The sequence below is a fragment of the Gambusia affinis genome, linkage group LG20 (genome assembly GCF_019740435.1).
Source record: "Gambusia affinis linkage group LG20, SWU_Gaff_1.0, whole genome shotgun sequence".
NCBI classification, from domain to species: Eukaryota; Metazoa; Chordata; class Actinopteri; order Cyprinodontiformes; family Poeciliidae; genus Gambusia; species Gambusia affinis.
In genome coordinates, this window is record NC_057887.1 from 10972313 (window position 1) to 10990770 (window position 18458).

The 18458-nt window shown below is 37.3% G+C and overlaps 3 protein-coding genes across 14 annotated transcripts in view; 1 reads left to right on the plus strand and 2 right to left on the minus strand.

Moving 5' to 3' along the window:
* Nucleotides 1–2654: 2654 nt before the first annotated feature.
* g6pc1a.1 (glucose-6-phosphatase catalytic subunit 1a, tandem duplicate 1) lies at nucleotides 2655–6263 on the minus strand. Its single transcript, XM_044102309.1, has 5 exons — nucleotides 5919–6263; nucleotides 5713–5822; nucleotides 4973–5078; nucleotides 4769–4884; nucleotides 2655–4639 (listed from the first exon to the last, which is right to left on the minus strand). The coding sequence occupies exons 1-5, from the start codon at nucleotides 6134–6136 to the stop codon at nucleotides 4134–4136; spliced, it is 1056 nt and encodes a 351-aa protein (XP_043958244.1). The 5' UTR covers nucleotides 6137–6263; the 3' UTR covers nucleotides 2655–4133.
* Nucleotides 6264–7896: 1633 nt separating this feature from the next.
* On the plus strand, nucleotides 7897–10791 carry g6pc1a.2 (glucose-6-phosphatase catalytic subunit 1a, tandem duplicate 2). The gene is made up of 5 exons (XM_044102311.1): nucleotides 7897–8223; nucleotides 8316–8425; nucleotides 9086–9188; nucleotides 9641–9756; nucleotides 9848–10791. Exons 1-5 carry the CDS (start codon nucleotides 7991–7993, stop codon nucleotides 10348–10350), a joined length of 1065 nt encoding a protein of 354 aa, XP_043958246.1. The 5' UTR covers nucleotides 7897–7990; the 3' UTR covers nucleotides 10351–10791.
* Nucleotides 10792–15292: 4501 nt separating this feature from the next.
* LOC122823076 (ankyrin-3-like) overlaps nucleotides 15293–18458 on the minus strand; it is a 100866-nt gene continuing 97700 nt past the window's right edge. For all 12 annotated transcript variants that reach the window (XM_044102312.1, XM_044102324.1, XM_044102318.1 and 9 more), the window contains 4 exons: nucleotides 18127–18210; nucleotides 17765–18013; nucleotides 16487–16558; nucleotides 15293–15512 (listed from right to left, as the gene is read on the minus strand). In XM_044102312.1, coding sequence (XP_043958247.1) covers nucleotides 16511–16558; nucleotides 17765–18013; nucleotides 18127–18210 — 381 coding nt within the window. In that variant the 3' untranslated portion in view covers nucleotides 15293–15512; nucleotides 16487–16510. The remainder of the gene's footprint in view (nucleotides 15513–16486; nucleotides 16559–17764; nucleotides 18014–18126; nucleotides 18211–18458) is intronic.

Sequence of the window (18458 nt, forward strand, 5' to 3'; positions counted from 1 at the left end):
ATCCTCAGAAGGCTGCGGTCTGTTCCTTGCTGCATCTTTTTCTACCACATTTTTTTCTCACTCAACTTTCCATACACATGCCTAGAGACAACCTTCTGTGATCATTTTTATCCATCTGCGCTACACCTTGAACAGGTCACACAAGGTAACTCGAAGACAAATAATCATGTAAGCACACATCACCTAAGGTCAATTTGAGGAGACTATTTAGCCTGACATGCATGTTTTGGACTCGTGAAGTAAGCTGGAGTACATTGAAGAAACTCACATATGCATGGAGAAAATCCCATAGCACGTATTCAAAGTCAGGGGCTTCTAACTGCAAACAACTGTGCCACTGTGCACAGTCCTAAATCTGGCAACAGTCTGTCCAAATTTCACCGTGTGAGGCACACTGTGTTATAAATTTACTCACCAGCTGGAGCTCATATTTGTTTAGTTTTCCTTTTTTTTTTTTTTTTCTCTGAACTGACTGTAGAGATAAGATGGATCAGGACAGTGTAACAGAAAAACAGCTCAGTTCAGTTGACTGATACAAATGTAAATCGATGCAAACAGTTGCTCAAATTCTCTGACGCAGTTGTGATGTCTGTCCCTGTCGATTCCCCACACCGCCACCAAGCTCACTTGATATCTAACCTCTGAATATATAGTTGCACCATAAAGTTTCAAGCTAAGCACCGGAAATAACTGGAAGAGATATAAAAGAAAAAGTAGATATGACGTTCCTGCGTAAAATCTGGGATTTATGTTTTTGTTGGTTTCTAATCCTATTATTCACTGTGCTCAGGTCAGCACAACCCCTACATACAGAAACATTTAAAAACTGTTTTTTTTACATTTACAATGACAAGTTTACATGAACTCATGATGATCATAATGCCATAGTTCAAATAATCACCTAGAAATATGCAAGTATTTTGCTCACACCTAACTTGCCACCAGATGAGTCCATTTATCTGATCCTGTATGCACAGTTTTGAGTCTGGCTGGGTTAGAGAAAATTTACATTAAATTCAAGCTTGTATCAGTTTGTTATATGTTAAATAGATTTAAGTTGTTTTGTCTATGGTTTTGTGATTTTTCTCTTTAAGATATAGATTATTTGACTTGTTTCTTCAAAAAATATCTTGAAAGGACCATAAAAAATAAACCCTGATATAATAAACTAATGGGATTTGTGTAAATGTTATTGAAGAATGTTGATCTCAAGTGAGTATTTTTAGCTACGGGCATCTTTATAAACCATTTTTAAATGGCAGTTGCAGGTATAAACTTCCAGAAAACTGTAAAACAGCTGAAACACTGACTTCCTTGAAATCTCAACTAAAAACCCACTTGTTTAGAGTTGTATTTGAAACGTAATCAATTACAAATTTAATGACGGAACCTGACTTAATGTTGTGTTTTGATTGTTGATTTTATGTTGCATTGTGTTTTTGTGTCTGATATGATGTAAAGCACTTTGAAATGCCTTGCTGCTGAAATGTGCTATACAAATAAAATTTGATTGATAAAATTTGATTGATTGATATAAACTGGGCGTTCAAACTGCTTGTCTTAAATCTAAGACTCAGTGGTACAATAAGTTCAGTGTTATCAATGCAATGTGTGGTTATCCTCATTCATATTGTCCTATTATGAATGAGGATTATTACATGTCTAATCAGTGCAACTTTGACTTTAATGACCTACAACTCAGCAGCAGATTAAAGAACATAGCAGGGAGCGACGTTGCAGAACAAAGGTGTCCTGCAATAATAGTGACCTCTGCAGTCATGCTGATTTTAGTATCTTGAGTGTATGCTGTGAACAATGTAGGCTACTGAGAGCCAAGTATTAATTGACACACATGTTGTCTGCCTTGCTTTCCCCAGGCAGACAACACTTTCTGCCCCTTGACCTGCCGCCTGTCTTAAGAGTGAGTGGCTGGCACAATCACTATGTGCAATTGCAGGGTGGAGGGAGCATGCTCTGGTTAATGGTTAATGGTTGTTCCGACCAGGGAATTACTCTGTGTTAGCCTGAAACATTTCGAGAAAACTGTCAGTGGACCATGGCCATTTTTAGACGGGGAGAACGTTTTGTGCAAGTGGATATTCTGAGGCACTGATTTATTTTTAAAGCTCTCTGTCATTCATTGTTGTTATCATCATTTCTACTTTGTATATGTTACTGAGACATTTCAGGAGTTTTCAGTAACCTGACCTTTAAAACTAATCAATTAAAAACTCTGCTTTGTAAATATATCTAAAAATAGTGAAGTCTATTAATTTAACAGGTAAGTTTCGCAGCTAATGACTTGACATGCTTTAATAGACTTCTCAACTAAGCTAATCAACCACTAATAGTTAATTCACCCTTAAAATAATCTTCTTTCTGAAGTCATACAAAGTTGTAAAAATGTGATCTATAAAAATGAATCTGAAGGTACAATCTGTTAAACAATGACAGACTTTTCTTAACATGTTGATGACAGTGACATGCGACGAGACTTGTGTTCTCATACATACTGGGAGCAGGAGTTTGAAAAAAACAAAAACAAAACAAAAAAAACTGGTGTAGAATTATTCTTTGAGACATAAAAAATACTGGATGTTGCTTGCTTAAATAAAACATTTAACATTATTGTTTCACTAAATAATAACAACTAATGGCATCAAACAATGTCACTTTTATTGTATTCAAATGCACAAACTGGAATCAATGAGACTGCACACTATAAAAGTATAGTCTATAATATCTATAAAACATAATATATTTCCAATATCTCTTCTAATGCCATCAACATATTTAACCGCTTGATGTTAGTATTAATGACAAAAGCACAGAGATCAAATCATTACACAAAGCAATCTGTTGTCATCCCGAAAACATTTTAGTCGTTGCTATCATTATAGAAAAAGCACATAATTCATGAAATCACAGACTGAAATCTGAACATTTTGTGTGAGATAGACAATGACATAAAGGAATTCAGTTGTTGTAGAATGTTTGTCTAAAATGTGTAAACATACATTAAGATTTGTCTTGGAAATGGCTTGTGGTAGGGAACTGCTTCTCTACATGTTACTATCTGTGGCTAAAGATATAATACAAATTAATCTGTTTAGCCCTTTTCACACCCCAAGCTAAATAAATTATAGTTCGTACTTTTGCTTAAATAAGAACTTGAATGAAAATGAAAACAAATAACAAATAAACTACCGCTGACTCTCTTTTAAGTGACATGTTCAGACGTGACCTCAGTTGACAAAACCCTTTTTCTAACCATCATCAGAAGCTAAGTAAAATTGACCGGCTAACTCATAAATTATTAGTGTCCCTTAATTCTGTTTAGCAAAATAATTAGACCATTTTCCTTGGTAAACATTTACAAAAAATTGTATATTATCAACTGTAAAAACTAACTTATTACAATACATGTGTATCATCTGCTAATAATTAGCTATGTTTGCCATGTTAACGTTTGAACTTTTCATTGAAAGACTCTTTAAAACATCTTCACAATCTGTAAAGCAAATCTTGAGGTTGTTTTTGGACTGCTAAATAAACTGTTGAAGATATTACCTCAACAACAAATTGACACCAACTAGGCCTGTGTCAATTTTAGCTTTTTAGCTCAGCTTATCAAGGTAATTTGTGAAATTCCTCTTAATGAGGAGAGAGTGAGGAGACAGACACAGAAATGTGGGACAGATGTTCAAATTTTGGTTGGGACATTTAATCAATATGTTATCATATTGATTAAATGTGTGCTATCACATAGATAGCATAGATTGCTATAACTCAAGTGCTATACCTACACTTGAGGTATAGCATGTATACCTCAAGTGCTATTCTTGTTTTGTCATTCAAGGCCCAAGGAAAGTATTTCAAAGATAATTAGGCTCATGCCCCTAAGGGCATCTTTTCAACTAGAAATAACACTGCTACTTTGTTTTGCAAGTAAAATATTGACTTCTGATTACCAAAAGGTATGCTTGTTTATGAAAGTTTGGATTGCTTTTATTTTTTAATAAAACAAGCTGGTTCCTATTTTTTTCTCCAGCACAGTTTAAGCAACTCACCGATTAATGATTGGTGCTGGTTTCCCCAGTTTTCTTTCAAATAAGGAACAACTAGTTCCTTATTCACAAGTTCTTATCCAACTCTGTTCCTTTGAAAATTCTATAAAGAGCCCAAGGAATTAAGGTGGTTGGGATTAAAAGTGCAAAAGCACTCTTACCAAAAGATAGGATATAGAAAGTCATGTGGTTGTCTGAGGAAAAGGTCCATCTATCCAGGAGATGAAGCAAGAACAAGGAGATCATAATACACCCCATCTTGAAACCAGCATTTGCATCCTTCTTGACCCCATGGTAGAAGGACGAGTGCAGTCCCAGTCCAAGACCAAACAGACTACCCATGTTGCGTAGGAGGCTGGCAAAGGGTGTGGTGTCCAGGTGAATCCACTCTGGCTTGATGCACCATTTCTGGGCTTTGTCTAGGGTCCAAAGCAGGTCCACTCCTACAATTTTAAGCAGCAGGTAGAAGCCAATAGCAAAGAATGTCAAGAAGAGGGTGATGAGGAGGTATTTGCTCATGCTGGCACTGTAAATCCACTTCTTCTTGGAAACCATACCAGCAACCACTATGCCTGCAAAATAAATGAGAGGTGGGGTCCTAACATAAGGTTTCTATAAAACATAGTGAATGTTCTTTTAGACCAAAAGATTTACACCAGTTTTATCCTAGTATTACTGATAATGTCTTGAGTTTTTCATACCTGTGATGACCCCCTCAACAACTTGATGTGGGAAGTGAGCCGCCATGAAAACTCTGGACATGCAGACGATCAGCACCACCACAACCATTAAGGTCCACAAGCTGATCTGCAGCAAGCTAACGGGATAATAACATAGAATCAGAAGCACCAGAACATTCTCAAGAGAGTTGAAGAACTATACAAATGCATTACTCATAGACTCACCTGTATAATAAAGAGGGGCATTGCTTTTCTTTTGCAATTGAAAGCAGAGCGGTGACCATCACATACCAGACACCAGTTACACCCATAGCATGACCTGAAGGGCTTCCTGGAATATGAAATTGAATACTGTTGTATATATGTATGCATTTTTATTGTATTTTACTTTTAGAGGACATCAAATAAGATTGTCATCTAAATAATATTTTTAGTTATGTTGATATTTTTCATTTATTATATATATATAAGTGGAAAGTTTTGATATATCTCTGCAAATGTTTACTGCAACACTGTTCTCAATCATCTTCTCTATTTTGCTGTTTATTTTATTTTGTATTTTGATAGAAATGGGAAAAAAAAGACACAACAAGAAGTATTGTATAACAAGGTGTGCTTCAGTTTTGCCACAATCGTTCTTACATCATTTTAATTAATCTCAATCCTACACAAGATGTTGCATTACCCTCTATAATATCTAAACGCAAATAGTAATCTGTGAATTGCTTAAAGCTAAAAAACCAGTACCACTGGACAAAAGGCACGGGAGTTGAGAACTCATTCATAAATCTTCCATATTATATCCATTGACCGGAAACCAGAAGATAGTCACCTTCTGTCAATGATTAACATAGATATTAAGCAGACTTGGAGTTCACCATGCTAGATTAATGAAATCAATGATTAGTTGATTCTTAAGAACAAGGCAGGCATCATGTGATCAGCAGGTCTGTCCTGAGTCTTACCTGGTCCAGTTTCACATGTGATAGGAAACTGCTGCAGCGATGGGGCCTTTCCTGCTCCGTAAAACTGGGTTTCATGAACCCACCAGTACGGCCTCTCCCCGGAAAGAACCCTGCATTCAAAATTGCTTAAATTACTCAGTATGCTGTTAATGTGCACTTACAGGACTCTTTTATTTTTTATTTTTAAAAAAAGGAAGTTTATTTACCATTTCAGCACTAAATTGAGCCAGTCTCCAATGACAGCCACCCAGATTAGCCTGACCCCTGTGTCCTTGCGCATGTAGAACCACACGGGAAACAGGCAGAAGAACGTGGTGTGCAGATCGGCCACCGCAGAGGCGAGGCTAAACAGACCCTCGTACCTGCTGTATCTGGTTTGTAGATGACTGGTCAGCTCAACCCCCCAGCTGTGAAGGATATCCATGATATCGCAACTCAGACCTCGGGCGATAGCTGCAATCTGGGCTCCTTTGTCTTATGTGCAAGGACCAGTTTCTGCAAAGCTCCCTCTCAGAATGTCCTGTCTGCTCGTTCTCTGTGCGATCCCCATTGGACTTTACTCAAGGCTAGCGGATTTGTTTACCTTTGGGACAGTACAGACAGGCAGTTCCTTAACCTTTACACCCCTCCTGGGGCCCTTTCTGTTAAAATCCATCAATAAAGAGACCGGTTGCTTCCAATAGTCGTGTGTCAAATGTGTTTGTAAAGCTCATTATAAAATAAAGCAAATTCACCAAAGTTCATTGAATATTTTAAAACTATAAAATGACTTTTACAAAAAAACAAAACAAAAAAACCATCTGTTCAGAGAGATTCGATAGCAGGTGAATTAAAATTGGCACATATTTTTGAGTGTCCAGCATTAGAGAGGTCCCAGTGCATAGAGGTATTTAGTTTACCATAAAGTTTCTGAATACACTATGTCTTAAACATTACATAGAAACAAACAAATGTGGGAGTATGTAGAGGTAGAAAGACATGTGAAGTTGTGAGTTGTTTCTGTGGCCTAAAATCTATTCTAAAATGTGCAGGCAGTCAGAATAAAAAACAGCCAGTAAAGGAAAATTAATTCAGTAATTCAATTTAAAATAATCGAAAAAAAATCTGATGACTTAAATCCAGAGTGATATACTTCAAGAGTTGTTTTGGTTTTGATGAAACATGCAAATTCCATTCAGAAATACTCCAGTCTGGGATTTGAACCCAGGACCTTCTTTGTGCATGGTAACAGTGCAGTTAACTATGCTACTGAGCAGTTAATTGCACTGATTATATGATTAATTGATTTTATGTAAATTAGACATAAAATCAATAAAAACAGGATTTTAAAGTCAGATATGTGCCCCTTTTGAAAAATATATCCAAGTAATAGTACAACATATGCAGCCAATGCTTGGATGTGGCTCACACATCCTCCAGTCAGATTCTAGAGGATCTCAAAACATTAAGGCCAGATTTGATATAAAGTCCCTACAACAAATTCTGGGTCTGCTCCGAGGGACTTGCCCAAGGAGGCATCTTTATCTGTGAAATAAGAAAAAAAAAAAATTGCGCTGAGGTCAAAATCTCTAAAGTCACTAAGATGCCGAGTCAGTAGAAGATAGTAGATCATTTCCAGTCTTGGAAGGATGTTAATCTCAGAAAGAAGACATGTAAAGTTTTTAATTTTAATTATGAACCCATTACACAGATTATTTCATTAAATATACTACCCATTTATCTGGACTTTCACACATAACCTGATGCCATTTGTTCAGTTTGATCTTCAAGTGTTCCCTCCTTTTCTGCTCAGCTCAAAGCCAATCGCTTAATCTTTGATCTGCTTATGTAATCCACAAACAGGTTGCTCCATCTGAAAACTATTCGCCCAAATCATCGAAAGAACAATTACATAACTCACAAATTATGAAAAGCAAAAGTTGGACTTGATTAAACATAAAGATAGAAGTTCAGCAAAGTGCCATTATCAATCCTTCTACAGGTCACAGGTTTGACTTCTTCTTTGAACTGACGTACTGTGACTCAGTGGGAGATACTCCAATTGTCCTTTTGTTTGCCCTTTATCTCATCAAGTTGTTTGTGTGACGAACCTCCCAAACTCCCGGTGCTTTATTACACATGTGTAAGGTCCAAAGATCAGAGTGAGCATGCGTTTGGGCAGTGGGTCCCCGGGTATAAAATCAACCAGCTGTGTCACTGATAGCAACAGTCCTCTCTTTTTGAACCAACTCACTCACAACTCAGCAGGCTGAGACCTTTCTGCTTCCTGCAGGCTAAGATGCTCACTGATATCATGGATGCCATGGAAGGTTTTGGGGTGAGCAGCACCCGGTACCTGCAGACCAACTACAAGGACGCACAGAACATGTTTCTCTGGGTATCCTGGGCGGCAGATCTTAGGAACACCTTCTTCATCTTCTTCCCGCTGTGGTTCCACCTCCGGCCCTCAGTCGGCATCAAACTCATTTGGGTGGCTGTAATCGGAGACTGGCTGAACCTGGTGTTTAAATGGTGAGCTGAATGTTTATCTGAACTTACCAAAACCATGCTTACATTTTTCTTATGGATTCTGACACAGTTTGTGTTTCTTCTCCTCTCAACAGGGTTCTGTTTGGAGAGAGGCCGTACTGGTGGGTCCATGAGACGGCTTATTACACAGATGCTGATCGCCCTCACATTGAACAGTATCCAATGACCTGTGAGACCGGACCAGGTGAGGGATGCTACTAAACACACATGTACTTCCTGATGTACAATTGATTATTATTATTTATTTTTACATATTTTGTAAGGATTCAGGTGTTTTGGAGGAGTTTAATCACATTTCACACCTTTTTGTTGCCAATTCTTTAAAGTAGTTTTTTTTGTGCTTATTCATAAATCTGTCATTTATCAATGGTAATTTAAAAATGAATAGGCTGCATACTAATTGCCATGCCACTACTATAGCACCTTATTTCTAAAGCACTTTCAATACAACATAGCAACACTGACCAAAGTGCAATGCAAACACAACAAAGAGCAAAGAACAAAAATAAAACAACTATAAGACAAATGAACCTAAAATATCACAGAGAACAATATTAAGATGCAATGTAGTTTACAATTCATTTTCTTATTCCCTCTTTCTTGACCTTCTTTTAGAGAACTTATATTTTTACTCTAGTTTTTAGAAGAAAGATGAGAGAAACATATGGCGAAAATAATGATGCATATCACGAATCAACAAAAGAATGTGAATAAATACAACAGAGTCAACACAGTAACATTTAGTTTTTCCAATAGATCAATTATGAGCATTGAAAAATGCAGCTTTCTGTGAGCTGGAGTATTTCCTAGCTTTAATATTTGTTTTCTGTCTTTGTAAATCCAGGCAGTCCCTCCGGACACGCTATGGGAGCTGCAGGAGTCTACTACACCCTTGTGACTTCCATCCTTGCCATTCTGACAAGCAAGAAATCATCAAACAAAAATTGGTAAGTGTCAAAATAAAATAAAATAAAATAAAATAAAATAAAATAAAATAAAATAAAATAAAATAAAATAAAATAAAATAAAATAAAATAAAATAAAATACAATAAAATGAAATAAAATAAAATAAAATAAACTTGGTATTGTAGCTTAGCCCCCCTTTTCTGAGTTGTTTACCACTTTCCTCTATCAGGAGCTTATCATTCAGGACACACTATCTGTTCTAACTGTGGTTGATCATTGACTTCTGCTGCACACTGGGTGTTATTCCTGGGTGTTGTTTTAACTTTCAGGCAGATAAATTACTAGTGATATGGATAAAAGGATTAATTGTTATATTGCATTGAAAGGTTTCGTTGACTGATTTTAAACTGGAGTGCTGATATTTGGGGCAAAGCAAAACGATTACCTGAATTAAGTTGTCTGTTTTTTGTTGGTGTTGGTGTTGTTTTGCAGGTACCTGAAGGCTCTTCTGTGGTCCATTTTTTGGGGAGTCCAAGTGTGTGTCTGCCTGTCGAGGGTTTTCATTGCTGCTCACTTCCCCCACCAAGTCGTTGCTGGAGTCATAACAGGTCAGAGGAGAACTTGTACAACCTTTCAGGATCTTAAAGAGATAGTCACCGGCAATCAAGCCTAATAGTTAATGTGCTTTAATGCTTCCAGGTATGATTGTGGCCGAAGCCTTCAACAGAACTCAGTGGATCTACAGTGCCAGCATGAAGAAGTACTTCTACACAACACTCATCCTGACAAGCTTTGCTGTGGGCTTCTATGTGCTACTCAAAGCTGTGGGTGTGGACCTCCTGTGGACCCTAGAGAAAGCCCAGAAGTGGTGTGTCAGACCAGAGTGGGTCCACTTGGACTCCACGCCCTTCGCCAGCCTTCTGCGCAACATGGGTACGCTGTTCGGCCTTGGCCTGGGCCTGCATTCTCCACTGTACACCGAGACCAAAAAGAGCAGCAGTGCGTCAGCCAGAGCGGCATGCATTCTCAGCTCTTTGTTTCTGTTGCACCTGTTTGACTCCTTTAAGCCTCCCACACATACTGCAGCTCTCTTCTACCTGCTCTCCTTCTGCAAGAGCGCAACTGTTCCCCTAGTCACCGTCAGCATCATCCCGTACTGCGTAAACAGAGCTCTGAGCCAGCACAGCAAAAAGGGGATGTGAGCAACAACACCGAGTTTTGAAGACCAAAGCAATGCAAGTGCAGAGAGACTGTGAACATTAATAATAATACACATAATAATAGCCTTTCCTTTGATGCTTTTTTGCATTTAAAAGACTGTTTGACTCAGGAAAGAGCTTGAAAAGAATGATGAGAAACCACATTTTGTGTCATTTAGATAATGAACTCTGAACACTGAAACAATAATAGAAAGCACTATCCAGGATGCTTCGTGGGACTTACAAAGAACTGTAGTAAAGATAACAAATCAAAATTATTGCGGTTGTTTCAGAGTTCTGGAGGGAGATGAGTGAGTCTATTCTTGAATGTTTGCTCCTAACCTTTGATATGCTATTTTAGTTATGAAACTATTGTATTTTTCAATGTGTTTTTGAAATGTTAAGAATATTTTTTAAATAAAATAAAAAAAAGAGTTCTGACTTGAAAAAAGCTTTGACTTGATTCTTATTTCGACAGTTACACAACCCTGTGGTAATTGGCTGAGTACCGCTATGTAAATCTCATAAAGTTAATTACATCCTATCCAGAGAGAAATCAATCTCCTAGGTTTTACAATTATTTGTAAAGCACATAATGAGTTTATTTTTGCCTTCTTTAACTAAGGGGAACTGCCTGTTCGAGTGGGAGTGCGTGAACAGGCGTGTGAAAAGTCAAAGGATTTTGGCTCCAGATGAACAGCTTGAAAAACAAGAAGCTTAACATTTTGGAAAATATGTGAAAAACTAATGAAAAAGTGTATACAACACTCAGTGTACAGAACAGACAAAAAAAATGAAATGCATCGCAGTAGAAGTCTGACAAATTGAACAGCAACTGTGTAACTATATTTAGACTGGGTTAGAATTGCACAAATGAATATTCTTTACTAAGAATGTGACATGTAAAGGGAATTGTTTGGATGGGTGTTATAGTAAAGGGTGATGAATACAAATTAGTGTAGCACTGGTCATATTTTTAATAATTAAAACCATTAATATTTTTCTTCCACTTTACAGAGAAACACTACTTGTGCTGGCATCTTGCATAAAATCCCAGTAAAATATATCTTTGTGTTCATTTTAGAAATAACAGTGAGTACCTTAGCAAGGTAATCTGCACATACACATTTTTCTTTCATCATATGAGTATTCTTACCACAATAGCACAATGAGATTTATTTATTTCAAACAAAGATTTTTTAACCAAAGTACAACGAATAACTCCGGCTGTTTTCTGTTTTTGCAGACTAATGTGTTTTCAGGGATAAAAATAATATCACGCTGGAGGACGTGCAAATGCTGAACAATCCACCACCAGAAAACACTGCATTCTAGTTTACCTTCTGAAAAACCTATAAAGACAGAAAAACTGTTCTGGGAGAGTAAATCGATAACTAAGCACCAGAGTCTTCAGCCCGAGTAGTAGTGATGACGTAGAACCACACGTCACGCTTCTGTCTGAACACTGGTTTGTACACATGCAGGTTGTGGTGCAACCTGAAAATTCAATATTTGTGTTTGTGAACTTTAAAGAGGGACAAGCTTCTGAGTCAAATAACTTATGACACAGTTTTTGACCTAAAATGTAGTTTTTAATGTGAACTGCATAATAATATGTTTAAAGGTTTTTATGCAGAGCTTAAAATCTTCAAGATCTTACTTGTATTAGGATGTTTGTATTTCAGGTAGAATTTACCCTAAGAGGATCAAAAAGGTGCTTAAGAGACCCAGATGAAAAACATTCAGTTAGGGATTGTGTTCTTTGCTAACAAGATAAAGGTCTGGGCCTTTATATATTTTTGCGTATAACAAACATCCGTTTTTTATTAGCTTTTAAAGGGATAAAACAAAAACCTGTGCAAAATTATGTGCAAAACGACACAGTGGAAGAAAAATGATGGATGGTTTTCAAAGTTTTATTACAAATAAAACCCAAAAAGTGCTGCGTGATTTTGTATACAGACCCCTTCACTCTGATACCCCCAAACACAATCAATTACAACCCTTTGCCTTTGGAGGATTAATGACAGTATTCACTGTCATTAATCTCAGCATGAATAAAACATTTGTTAGAGAACATTAGTTAACAACATTTAACAGAATTATAAAAACCAAAGACCACAGCAGACAGGTCAGGGAGAACATTGGGGAGAAATTTAAAGCAGAGCAAAGGACTTGGGATTATAATGAACTGAATGACTAAGAATCTACACCAGCAAGCTTAAACATCTCACACAGTGTTGTTCAAGTCATCATCTGAGATTGTAACGAGTGTGATACAAATCCGAACCTGAACTCACCCAAGCTGAAAAAGAAGCAACCAAGAGATCATTAGTAACTATGCCGCAGCTGCAGGGATCAATAACTCAAATGAGAAACTTTTAACAGAATATTTGCTGGAGACAGACAAATATGATCTCTATGGGAGGATGATTGCAGCTTGCCACAAGCCTGGTACACCTTGAACAATGCTTGTTCACCTTAAAAAAAAAATGGTGGCAGCATCAGTCTATTGGATCCTTTTCTTCAGTAGGGCCAGAGAAGCTGTAGCAAAGATGGGTGGAGCAAAACACAGAACAATACCAGGAGAAAACCAGTTAGATACTGCAAAAGACTTGGGTGAAGGTTCACCTAATAGTATGAGGCCACGCCTAAACATACAATCAGAGCTACAATGGAATGGTTCAGATTAGTGCATATTCATGAGTTTGAATATCCTGAAAATGAACCGAAAGGCGATGTTTGGAAAGACCTGCAATCAAAATGCACAGTTGCTTCTCCAATTTAAAAAGAAAATTGGTAACAGTTTCAGTTTCTAGATGTGCAGAACAGAAAGAAGTCTTCTTACATGGTCCTAGATACCTTCAACTGATTAATGAGGAAACAATTTAAGATCATCCACCTCCTCCACAAGGAAAACAATGTATATACACTAAAAGTCAAGGTACCACCTCAGTTTTGTCGAGATTTTGTTGCTATTGGACAAGATCCACCTTAATAAAGACTTTGGGCATGCAGTTTCTAGATTTATACAACCATACCTGCTCCCAGTGGCTTCCACAAAGTCCAACAATCAAACCTGTGCAAACATCATTTTGTTTGATTTTCTGCAACAGTTTTTTGTCCACATGTAAACTGAGCGGTGTGGTGAAATTATCGTGCATTTCTTGGTAAACGGCTGCGAAAGATATAAAGTTTGTTCTTGCTGAGCCGGCTGGAGGCAGTCTAGACAGGGGTTTAACTTTGTCATTCTTAAGCAGAACTATTTTGGATCTGCATTAGACGTGACCCAAAAAGATTCTCAGAAGATTTATCAACAAGTAAAAAAGGTCCTGAGTTCCCACATCCCAGCTGGACCAGAAGCTTTTTGTGAAGAGTTCAATTTGCATGCATGGTTTCTCTCCGGATAGAACGGTGCTCTCCCACAGTCTCTCATATGAATCTGTGACCTATATCAATCTGTTGTCCCGGATCTGCTCATAATACAAAACACTGTTATTGGCTTGCACTGCAATAGTACAGTCTGTTCTTTAACCACACCGATGGTCAAATCCCACTGGTTTCCCGTCTTAAAACGTAAGTTTGATGAGGCTGTAACATCATTCTATCTACGAATAATGTAACTTTAAAAAGACAACGTATATGTTTTACATTGTGTTCGATGCAGAGGAAACACAATGACACACAGTGTTTATAGGTTAAAACACAGTTTATTTTTTTTTCTTTGCTTAAATAATTAATCATCCAGGATTGGCTATGTTGGTTCGTCATACATGTTGGTACCAGATTTATTTTCAGTGAATGCGTGGGGTAGATTCATATGAAAAAGGAACAGAAACACAGGAAAAATAGATTTACAGTAAAAGAGACTAACATTTTCACCAACGTGAAGTCACAGGTGTGATTTGTGTGATTCCAGCTGTTGGTAGAGTTACGGTTTTGGTGGTTGATGCTAAAAATCAGATCATGTAAATAACAGTTAAATAAGATGAAAGTTGTAAAAACGTAACATAAAAACAGTCCCCCTTTTTAAAAACACCAGTAGACAGAAAAGCCATAGTATGCATGTTGGGAGTAAAGACTTATGGTACACACACGCAACCTCACGCCTACACACACACACACTCAGGGATGGCAGCAGATTAGAGCTAGTATTCCAGCCTGCAGGTTGCATCTGACAAAACCGCCCGTCCTTTTTGTTAGATCAAAAGAGCGAAGATTTACTGACCCACAACTTAAATGTGGAGTGTGATTACTAAATCAAAGACTGCCACAGATGATAAACCTTTGTGTTATTATGAGCCTAAACAGATAAAGAAGTTCTGTCACACCTTCACTAATTGTATTACAGTGCTGTAAAATTAGAAGAAAGAAAAGAAAACATTAAAAATAAAGTGACACAACATGCAGCAAAATATAATTTCTCTGGAGAACGTTCCACAGCAGAGTAGCTGTTTAGACATCCAATGTGTAAAATTAAACTGTTTTTTTTTTTTCCTGCATTCGTTTCTCGTTCTCATACAGACTTTTTGCTCCTTTTTTTTTCATTATTTAGGAAGAGCAAATCAAGTCACACAGTCAAGTGCACCGACTCTGCAAAGCCTCATCAGCTCAAATCAGTGCATAAACAATCTGTGAAGCTACTATTTTTTTTGTTTGTTTTTATACAGTGTCAATTATATACAACAAAATCGCCCCTTTGCCGTTAGATTTCATTTTTTTAAAAAACAAACCAAATGGTACACTCCAGTGCTGCTGTTTCAGATTCAGGAGGGAGAAAAAAAAAAGAAAAAAGAAAACAAAAGCGCAGTAAAAGGCGAGTGTCAGAGAGTGGAGTCTGTTCTGTCAGCAGGTTTTTTTATTTGGCTGCAGATGCAGTTCATTCGCTGCTGACGAGCTAAAGTTTTCCGCTCACGTCCATGCGTGTCCCCTCCGATTTGTTTTGTTTTTCTTTCTTTTTTTTTCTGACAGTGAGTGAGTTCGGTGACATGCTCATGCGAAATCAAGGAAAAGTAATGCCATCTTGCTGTAAACCATGCGCTGTAGGTGAATGCTTCCAAAAACAATTTGGCTGACTTGACACGCCACCAACCCGATCTTCTTCATTCGTGGACTCCAGTTGAGCTGTTTTTCAAGAGTGGTGTCGCTGTGAGTGACTTAAAAACCTGGAGGGGAAAAGGCAACAATTTACACTTCGAAGCAAAATCTAAAAATTAAGAAATGTTAGTTTTATTTTCTCAGGAGAAACTAGTGTTTTCCACAAATATTCAAATCCTTTGAGCTTTTTATAGATTTGGTGATTTTACAAGCACAAACTTTTAATTTTGAAGGTGAAGGAAAATATATGAACAAAATGTAATTGAGTTTTTTACATTTGTAGTCATCCTTTTTACTCTAGTGCAACCAAATTTCCTTCAAAAATCACATCAGTCCAGCATAAAGTCAGAACTACAAAGGAATGGTTAAGATTAAGGTATAGTAAAGTGTCAGAAAGGTGCAAAGTCTGGACCTAAGTCCAATTAGAAATTTGTAGAAAGACTTGAACATTGACATATACAAACACTCTCCAGTCAGTCTAACTGGACATGATCTATTTAGCAAAAATTTATACACACTTAAAAACAGCTGAAACATTAAAAAAAAGGTTTCACAAAGTGCCGGCTCAAGGCTCCACATGCTAATTTTGAAAATAATGTAGAATTTTTCAGATTACTTCATAATTATGAATGACCACGTGCACACACAAAATCTCAACAAGATCCATGAAAGTTTGTGGCTGTAACCACAAGCTGTGTAAAGCTTTAGATCGTATGAATACTTTTGCAAAGAACTGGAGTTTGTTGTAAACACAATTATTCGAGGATTTTCGTACAAAATCCTTAAAATATTTTTTTCAAGTTCAGACTTAACAAGTTGCACTGTTTCAATTTAACACTCACCCATTAAAAGAACAAAAGCACAAAGTTCAGGACCCGGAAGGAAAGCTCTATGCTGGGGGGAATTTGGTTTAAACGAAGGTTTCAAAATGATTTGATTTGAGGGGAGCTGGCACCTCTCAAACAAAGTAAGTGAGGCCATTGAGAATGAAGTGACTGTTGCTGTGATGCAGGACGTTACCCAAGTCTAAATGTCCTCTTACCTGGTTATTTTTAGAGCTTTGCCGTTACGACTGACTCTTTTTTTCTTGCTTCTTGCTGGAACCATCTCCAGGCTGGGCAGGAAAAGCAGTGAGGTTCATCATAAGAAAAAAAACAACAGAAAAAATTACAAGTTATTAATTTGTTCAGGCAAAGACTGTTCTCCAGTTGTTATTAAAAGCATACACAAGTCTGGTCACTACAGCAGGCAGCATTCTGGAATAAAATGAACTCGGGGAGAGAAAGAAAAGTTTCTATCAATGTACAAGCAAATTACATATGGTTAAAAAATAAAAACATTCTGTGTTTAATGAAACTCCCGATATTTGTTATTTACAACCTGAAAACACATCAAAACCACTGCAAACTGCAAATCAAATCCTTTCACACAGGCATCAACACTGAAAGGTCACATTACTGCTAAACATCAGAGATCACAATTTACTTCAAAACATATCACAAAAATCAAGAATGGAAATGGCTCAACTTTAGCACACTGCAGAGTTTCACTTGTGACTTATTTAATACACCAGCATGATGTTCAGGCGCAAAATATCACCTTATGTGTGTTCACTCATGCCTTAAGCCTGATGGGGTTTTTAAAGGTATATGAAATTAAGGCTACATAATGTATCATCAAAGCAAAATTACAACTGCACTCAATGATGTTCTGAAAGTCAATTTAAAAGACTGTTGTTCTTTTAAATCTTAAAATGAATGCACTTTTTATAGCAATAGGCTGTTCAGCCAGTTGAACTTCATTTTACTGCAGTAGATGCCCACAGCCGAATCAGATACAGGGATTTCAGAGTGTTGGAAGTAATCATATTCCAATCAAATTCATTAATGCCATGAAGCCCTAATCTTAAGTATATATTCATTGAAGTCCAAGACAAAGTGGCTGTTTGTGACAAATATCTCTAAACTTATTTCTTAACTTTGGATTGACTTCATCAAACCTTGAGCGATTATCTCCAAAGCTCAAATGAAATAATAACAATATACTGCTAATGAAGTTGATTTGTTGCCAATCAGTACTTGTTTAATTTGGTCTTATTAATCTTCATATTTTCTAACCATTAATACTCAGAATTGGACACTTTTGCAATTGTTTTGTGGATTAGAGAACCAAAAACCACTAGAACTACACTTTTACACACCAAACACAAACTACATTTGCAGGTGTTTTTTTTTGTTTGTTTTTTTTCAAGGTTTTATCTCATTTCAGTTCCATGCAAGTGCAAGTCGGTCCAGGTGCAGCGGTTGGTTTTAAAGCCAACCTGTGTTTTCTCTTTCTGGGCCTCCTCCTTGTGGCCATGTCGAGAGCGCTTCCCTCTTTTCTTGCCCCTCCCACCCTTGTTTCCTGCTGCAGATGCTGCAGCCTCTGCTGATGCAGCAGCATCTGCTGATGCAGCAGCATCTGCCTCGCCTACATTAACACTAGAAGTTCCTTCCCCTAGAATAATCTGGCTTTCGCATTCCAGCCTTTCCTGTGAGTTGAAACCCCGACGAACCACCTTTCTGATAACCTGTAGGGGGCAGACGCAGGTCAGGAAGAGGAGGATGGGAATGTTTTAAAGGGGAAAATAACAGAATGGAAGATGTTTGCAGGTAAGCTGTAGCAAGGCGGGAATATGGTTACTTTTCTGGTGACCAGATTCCCATCATCATCTATGAACTGCTCCTCAGTAACAGACTGTCCAGGAATGTTTCTGGCCTCCTCTCCCTGTGATGAAAGTTGGAGGAAGAAAGGATGAGTGGAAAAACAAAAGACAAATAGGTGGAATGGGAAAGGAAGAGCAAAGCCGAAGGCTTTTTTTTTTTAAAATAAAGAGTTAAAGTGCCACTTTCAGAAACACATCAACAAGCAGAAATCCTCAATTGTTATAGTCAAACAGATTCGAAAGGTTTGGATCAAAAATAAAAAAATAAGAATCAAACTTTAGGCTGCAAACAGTCTGATTGATTTAAACC